This window comes from Oncorhynchus masou, chromosome 18 (assembly GCF_036934945.1).
Source record: "Oncorhynchus masou masou isolate Uvic2021 chromosome 18, UVic_Omas_1.1, whole genome shotgun sequence".
Classification (NCBI taxonomy): domain Eukaryota; kingdom Metazoa; phylum Chordata; class Actinopteri; order Salmoniformes; family Salmonidae; genus Oncorhynchus; species Oncorhynchus masou.
Genome location: NC_088229.1, coordinates 33,052,835 through 33,061,415, shown reverse-complemented (window position 1 = coordinate 33,061,415; position 8,581 = coordinate 33,052,835). Strand labels below are relative to the sequence as shown.

The window sequence follows — 8,581 nt, the reverse complement described above, 5'->3', positions numbered from 1 at the left end:
TAGTTCATGTCACAAGTCTATATTATCCACAGTGAGCTGAGCTGGTTCCAGAATCAGGACACGGTGAGCTGAGCTGGTTCCAGAATCAGGACACGGTGAGCTGCGCTGGTTCCAGAATCAGGACACGGTGAGCTGAGCTGGTTCCAGAATCAGGACACGGTGAGCTGAGCTGGTTCCAGAATCAGGACACGGTGAGCTGCGCTGGTTCCAGAATCAGGACACGGTGAGCTGAGCTGGTTCCAGAATCAGGACACGGTGAGCTGAGCTGGTTCCAGAATCAGGACACGGTGAGCTGAGCTGGTTCCAGAATCAGGACACGGTGAGCTGTGCTGGTTCCAGGGACACGGTGAGCTGTGCTGGTTCCAGAATCAGGACACGGTGAGCTGAGCTGGTTCCAGAATCAGGACACGGTGAGCTGCGCTGGTTCCAGAATCAGGACACGGTGAGCTGCACTGGTTCCAGAATCAGGACACGGTGAGCTGCGCTGGTTCCAGAATCAGGACACGGTGAGCTGCGCTGGTTCCAGAATCAGGACACGGTGAGCTGCGCTGGTTCCAGAATCAGGACACGGTGAGCTGTGCTGGTTCCAGAATCAGGACACGGTGAGCTGCACTGGTTCCAGAATCAGGACATGGTGAGCTGCGGTCAAGCTCATGCCTGAGACAGAGCACACCAGGAGTTCTGTGGGGCGACGGACGTGGGCGTAAAGGGGTAGTTCTCGTATTTGATGTCGACATGTCTTGAACTGTCCAGATGTGATGAAGCCTTCAAAGAATAGAATGGGACATTTAAATGACCAACCACAATGATAAGGTCTTCAGTAGGAACTCGTGGGCTGAAATTTGCTCGACTACAAAGTGGCTGTAGTGGTAAACGTTCTCTCACAATAGTAAATAGCATGACAGTGGCAGCTCCAACGTGGAGTAGAATACTGAGTCAGAGGCTAATCACAGAGCTACAGGACAGGGAGAGTGGGTGCAGGACAAAATACATGGCCTTGCATAGCCTCCTACTATGGGTAGTTCTTCCAGCCTGGCACTACAAAGTGTTTCAAACTCCCAATTCTAATAAGTGTTTTCTCTGCATAATACCTAGAGGGAAAAAGTCACATCATCCCCTTTATGGAGAACCCAGGAGTGAGAAGCCTTACCTGAGACACAGAGGCTACGGTCTGTCCAGCGTAGGGTGAGGGGGCCATGTTGGGTTCACTCTTTATCGTAGATGCATGTTCCGAGACAGACAAGGAAGACGGTGAGTTGGTGCCTGAGGCTGACAACCCTCCTGAAGAAGACAGGCAGATATATGGGTGATTGACAGGTACAGGGCATTATCATCCTGAATACACTTCAAACATTCTCTCTATGTCTTTCTTTCCATTCCCCATTCTTACCTGTTGAGGGTTTGGATTTGGGCATCTTAGGTTTCCGTTTCCTGGTCTGAATGCTTTCCTTCTTCATGGCCAGTGGTCTGGGGACCTAAGAGGAGGAGAGGTCAATAATTTAGATCCTAGTTGTAACAAAGGCCAGCTTGCCTTGAAAACACACACAATGACTCCTTCCTCCCACCTCTCTCTTTTGATAACAACATCCATGATGACCTTGGAAAGCTTTTACACAACATGAATAATACACAGCCCACACTGCACTGCCAGGCTAGTAGGGGCTAATTCTTACAGCAGGATTTTACATAGGCTCCCACCAGGGCAAACGTTGTGTACATTAGATGATATGAGTATTGTAGGGTCCATGGGAAAGGTGTATGTGTGTGTATTTGTGTTTGTGTGTGTGTGTGTGTGTGTGTGTGTGTGTGTGTGTGTGTGTGTGTGTGTGTGTGTGTGTGTGTGTGTGTGTGTGTGTGTGTGTGTGTGTGTGTGTGTGTGTGTGTGTGTGTGTGTGTGTGTGTGTGTGTGTGTGTGTGTGTGTGACCTACCCCATGTAGTTTCATGTACAGTCCACAGGCGTTGCAGACAGGCTCTCCCTCTGCGTTGCGACGCCACAGCGTAGTCGTGCTGGTGAGGCAGTTAGTGCAGCACAGGCCGGCCCGGCGAGATGTGGTCTGCTATAGATGGAGAAGTAAAGACAAGGCGTCAATAGCCAATCAATAACCGATAACCAACTAGAACCAATCAGACAACTCAAATAATTATTCTAACATTCTTCTGAGAGAGAACTGGACCAAGGACAAGACCAGTTAAAGATGGATTGTATGACAGGTCTAGAGAATTAGCACCTTAAAGGGATAATTCAGCCCCCCCCAAAAAAAAATATATACATATTTTGTGTTACTGACTCTGTTATACTTTGTGTAAAATTTAAATTTGTGTGAAGTATCCCTTTACTATAAGTGACATCCTTTTGTGTATTGTGCACAAGATTCCGCCATAGTATCCATGGAGAAACACAACAGTCAATGTACTGATAAGGACTTCACATGAGAAATGTTTCACATAGTGCTGGGCTAAGCACTAAGCACTCCTGGCTGAACCTGCCTCTCTATCAGCTTGTTATTGGACACAAGTGAGATTTTTCAGCAGAAACATGGTTGTTAAGTCACACTGTTCTCTTGCCTCGTACAGATGTGGCTAAAAACAGACAACCCAAGGGCAAGGTCACTGAAGGACAAATAAAAACAGAATAAGCACAGGCAGAGCAGAGCTGGGGTAATTCACGGCAGCTGCTCTGAGAGGCTGGTTCCTGCCTGGGAAAAAGACAGGAGTGAAGGCCTCTTTCTCTCACTCTACTACACTGACCTTCTTCAGACAATCACTGACCCACTAAGTTCCATTCTTTTTCCACCTCCTTCTGACCACCAATTCCTGTGTTAACTGCTTTGACCTAGAAAAACCTAATATCTGCATATGACTTTTTTTCTTCTCAAAACCCACCTAATCAATCAATACATTTAGTCCTTAACGTTCTTAAAAACTCAGTTTTAAAAGCTCATTGACTCATTTAAAAGTTCAAAAAGTATGTGGACACCAATTCAACATATTGAATTTGGCTATTTCAGCCACACCCATGCAATCTCCATAGACAAACATTGGCAGTACAATGGCCTTATTGAAGAGCTCAGTGACTTTCAACATGGCACTGTCATAAAATGTTACCTTTCCAATAAGTAAGATCATCAAATTTCTGCCCTGCTAGAGCTGCCCCGGTTACCTGTAAGTACTGTTATTGTAAAATGGAAACATCTAGGAGCAACAACGGCCCAGCCGTGAAGTGGTAGGCCACACAAGCTCACAGCTAAAGCGCTTAGCGTGTAAAATCGTTTGTCCTCGTTTGCAACCGACCTGCCTCTGGAAGCAACGTCAGCATAAGAACTGTTCATCGGGAGCTTCATGAAATGGGTTTCCATGCCCGAGCATGGCCTAAGATCATCATGCGCAATGCCAAGCGTCGGCTGGAGTGGTGTAAAGCTTGCCACCATTGGACTCTGGGGCAGTGCAAACGCGTTCTCTGGAGTGATGAACCACGCTTCACCATCTGGCAGTCCAAAGGACAAATCTGTGTTTGGTGGAGGAACTAAGGGCTAGGCCCCTTAGTTCCAATGAAGGGAAATCTTAACTTCACATCATACATTGTCATTCTAGACGATTCTGTGCTTCCAACTTTGTGGCAACAGTTTGTAGATTGCCTTTTCCTGTTTCAACATGACAATGTCCCTGTGCACAAAGCGAGGTCCATAGAGAAATGTTTTCTCGAGATCGGTGTGGAAGAACTTAACGAGCCTGCACAGAGCCCTGACCTCAACCCCAAGGAACACATTTGGGATGAATTGGAACGCCAACTGTGAGCCAGGCCTTATCGCCCAAGATCAGTGTCCGAACTCACTAATGCTCTTGTGGCTGAATGGAAGCGAGGCCCCGCAGCAATTTTCCAACATCTAGGAGAAAGCCTTCCCAGAAGAGAAGAGGCTGTTAAAGCAGCTAGGGGGGACCAACAACATATTAATGCCCATGATTTTGGAATGAGATGTTTGAAGAACAGGTGTCCACATACTTTTGTATATGTAGGCATAATAATGGGCCTACTTAATAAGGTACATCTAGGACAAGTTATATACACTTTTATGGTGCTTACCAGGCGTTTCTGTGGTTTGATGAGTGGCCTGTTGATTCCGTTCATCTTGTGGTACAGGCCACAGGCATTGCACAGGTAGTGCCCGGTACCGTCTCGTCGCCACAAAGGAGTGGAGATGGAGCCGCAGTTTACACACTCACGACCCTCTCCCGGGAACTCCTCCAACATGTCTGTAATTTGATGAAGACAACATTTAGAGTTTAATATTTTTTGTATGTGGTGTTGCGCTGGTTTTAATGCATGATCACACTTGAGCAAAACATGTACATGGCTGGAACTGGTTATGGAAATACCCTTGATCATCTTTAGTTTAATTGCATAATTCGTTAAATGTGGATAATGTTGTAAAATGAGAGGAATACAATTATTTTCGTTTGCAAGTGCTATGTGTGTGCCGTGCCTATTTGGATATCGGGGAGGAAAAAAACGTTTTTTTGGTCAATTGTTGTATGTTTTCGTTAAATGTAAAGGATAGGCTTTAATAAACAAATAAAATGGAAGACAAAAAAAATCCAGACATGAAAGCCATAAGTTTAGACATCTTTGATGTGTAAACCCATATCGTGAACAGAACGCGTCAGCGCGTGATAAATGTCTCGGCTTAGCTCGCTAGAATTTAAAGCCCTCTCGGTGATTAAAATATATCTAGTCCGAATGTATCAATATGGATACAGGGTCATTGGCGCGGCTGGCGAGGCACAGGGCTCAGACGGATGGAATGTCAATGGGGCTCTTATCAGTGTTAAGGATCCAGGGGTCCCCATATCAATCAAGCTACTGACAGGCGACGGCCTCCTACAATTAATTGCTAGAATTCCTTGTCCACATATTGAAAGAGGGTCAATAGATAAAAACAATCACAATAATGTTGAAGACAATAATAACAATAGAAAAAACCGTAAGACCTAAAAATATATTTCTATATTTTTTTGTATCATGTTTAATGTCTTATTTTCCTCATGACGTGTGCGTAATGTGAGTGTGCCATGAGATATGCAAGTGCCCTATATCTAATATGTTGACCACCACTTAAACCAAACTTGGTGTCGATGACTAAGCACACACACACACACACACACACACACACACACACACACACACACACACACACACACACACACACACACACACACACACACACACACACACACACACACACACACACACACACACACACACACACACACACACAGGGACACAGACACAACACATAATACTCACATAACAATACACACACACCATATGTGTTACATTACGAATGTGTATAGATCTTTAAATCAGCAAATCCAATATAAATAGAAAATCCACAAATGAATTTCACCAGGATGAAAATGCGTTCGCTTTTGATGTGAAACGAAATAATCAACAAACACATACTGTGCCTTGTTAGTTGGGCTCCCGGGTCTAGGGCCTTGCATTTCAGTGCTAGAGGCCTCACGATAGACACCCTGGTTCGAATCCAGGCGGTATCATAACCGGCAGTGATTGGGAGAACGGCACACAATTGGCCCAGCGTCGTCCGGTTTTGGCTGGTGTAGGCCGTGATTGTAAATAAGAATTTGATCTTAACTGACTTGCCTTGTCATATTAGAACATTACTGGACATGGGCTTTATGCCTATTTGTAAGTCGCTCTGGATAAGAGCGTCTGCTAAATGACTTAAATGTAAATGTAAATGTACAAGAAACTGACGTCCTCATATCCATGCAACCGGTAAAGATCCTGCTTCAAAACACGTTAAACGTAATAGGCATTTTGATGTTCCACCTTCAAAGGACGTGTTGGCTGCTTGCCAAACGTGTATTGCAGACGCATCTGATTTGATCAAGGTGACAATTGGTGACAATTGGACAGTTTTCACTAGTGAATGTCTGTACTGATAATCAAAACACTGCAAAAGAAAACTGACAGGTGGTGGGGATTAAATTAGCACCTTAATTAATTGTTTTTTTTCGACCTTCTCTTTTAAAGAATGTGTATTGTGAACGCTGACAAAAAGGTTACTTTTTTTTAGGTAAATTGAATTCCAGTGACTGAGGACAATCGATGGTAGAGTTTACCACATAGAGTTTACCACATAGAGTTTACCACATAGAGTTTACCACATAGAGTTTACCACATAGAGTTTACCACATAGAGTTTACCACATAGAGTTTACCACATAGAGTTTACCACATAGAGTTTACCACATAGAATGGGATTTCTCAATCGCATCAATAAATAACTGAAGAAACAACCAGGCTGAAAATTGTGAGATCAGAGCACGGGCCCCTTTAACTCTTGACAGCCACACAAACGAATAGCCTCATTTGCAAAAGTAGATCTAACCAATAAAGAACTGTTATCGAACAAATATTGGAAAAGATTCAAGGTGAATTATCCACAACATGTAATCTTAAAAACATGATTCAGGTGTATTGAAATATAGGTCTATATGTTTTGTGTGCCTCCTGTAGTGCTTCTATAGGCCCGTAAAGGACGACTAGGCCTGCTATATAAATTCATTCGTTTTTTGTTGTTGATTATGTGCTAATATTCTTTTCATTTGTGGCCTTCACCAAATCTCCACATACATAAGTGAAACCATTTTTAAATACTAGTAGCCTACATTAATTGAATATGGCAATTTCCCTTCGGTTTGAGTGGAATTGTTAGACAAACAAACACACGGTTCGCCTTATATATCAAAGACTGTTACGTACCCAAACTGGACCTTCTCCCAGACAGGCAACCTTGCCGTCCCTGAAGACTGATCATGCCGCTCTCAAAGTGGCCTGGTGTCCAAGAGGTTGCCATCTCAGGGCTCATGTAGGCGTAGGGACTCGAGTATGATCCTCCAACAGACCGTACCAAAGCGCTGCCATACTGGTCGGCCCGACCACCGTTACTGAGCACAAGCGGGTTTTGGTAGGTTGTGTCCCTGCCTGTATTGCTGCTTACTGGCGGGCTGTGAGAGTAGGAGAACCCGGGGTGCGGATGGGGGCTGCCCGGGTTGAAGGACGAACTGTCTGTGCCAGTCTGAGGCCAGCCATGATGCCCGCCGAGGCCATGGGACTGATGGGTGGACTCGCATGTCTGCAAGTACGGCAGGGTTTGCAGCATAGCAGGCACCCTCGTAGTGGGCACGTACACGGGGGAACTCGCCGAAGGGTGCATATAGTTCCCTGCATCGTGTGCATATGGGGACTGGTTGGATGACAAAGCAAGGCTTTGGTACATTCTGACACCGTATTCTCGTCCTATTTAGGAGAATATGGGTCCTGGGACAAAGCGGGTCACGTAAAGACACTTCGGCGAGTCGTCGGCGGTTTTTCGTTATCCAGTCGCCGGATAATTAACACATCCACAAATCCACTCCTGAATGAAGGGGAAAGAACCACAATCAATAAATGCGTCCTGTAATTGAGGGATTGTGTCCACTAATTAAAGAAGAAACATCACCCAGCAGTCTACAATTCGCACCTGTGGCCTGAACAGCCTGAGGCCTATTTTAACCCGTCTTTTATCTTAATATTTTGTTTAGTACATTGTTTTCGCCTTTCTCTTTAAAATAACTTTTAGGTCAATCGATGGAAAATATCACGAATTAGGCCTAAAGTAAATTGATGTAAATCGCACAATCAAATAATTGCTGTAGCAATACAAGGAAAAATACAAAACGACTTGATCAATAACAAGAGTAATATATTATCCGTATCATTGTGATTGACATTTAATGGATTAAAATGACACTAATGGTCTTTCATATCTTTGCATGTAGATATAACTAATCAGCTACCCGAGATATCCTGAGGAACACCCGACTTGCACCATGTCATTAAATCATAGGAACCTAATCAACCCACAATAGATAGAGGAGCCATATGTGTGATGCATAGGCTATATGTTTATCAATCGTAACGCAAATCACATAAAACCTTGATTGCAGTGTGCACAAGAGGAATACAATTTCATACAAGAGCTCTCGTAGTATTATCTCACCAGATAAGGACGGTCGGGTGATAGTCTGTTTTTCAGAGGAGCAGCTTGAGCAGCTCTGTGGGCAAACTTCACTCAGATAGACCCAACGAAAGTGACTGTGGCTCCCACAAAGATGTCCAAAATGTCTTTGGGAATAAAAGTTTACGAGAAAAAGCAATTCCTTACTTCCCGGATGGTCCAAGTCTCTCTCTCTCCTATTCTTAGTATCTGAAGATAGTTACTGTCGCTGATAATTGCTGATATAACAGAGCTCCGATTCGTTCTCTACTGGAAAACTCTACTGCGAGTTATTTGTACGGACCAAGACCACGTGATGCACTCCAAGGTAGGTCTCAGGAGTTGGAGGAGGAGAGGGGCATGGAGGACGAGCACCAAGCCAACATGAAGAAGAGACCCACCTTTGCTGAATTTGCTGTGTCTTGGTTGTTTTTAGAATCAATATAAGATAACATATAAAGATCGAAGGAATTGTCACAGTTCCTTCAGATTCGTTTTGTTGGTCTTCATATACTTTCAAA

General features: G+C 44.3%; 1 protein-coding gene across 1 annotated transcript; it reads right to left on the bottom strand.

Moving 5' to 3' along the window:
• Positions 1-347: 347 nt before the first annotated feature.
• On the bottom strand, positions 348-8,325 carry gata5 (GATA binding protein 5). Its single transcript, XM_064923045.1, has 7 exons — positions 8,064-8,325; positions 6,785-7,439; positions 4,083-4,252; positions 1,930-2,058; positions 1,391-1,475; positions 1,151-1,281; positions 348-765 (listed from the first exon to the last, which is right to left on the bottom strand). Exons 2-7 carry the CDS (start codon positions 7,299-7,301, stop codon positions 652-654), a joined length of 1,146 nt encoding a protein of 381 aa, XP_064779117.1. The 5' UTR covers positions 7,302-7,439; positions 8,064-8,325; the 3' UTR covers positions 348-651.
• Between the last annotated feature and the right edge of the window lie 256 nt (positions 8,326-8,581).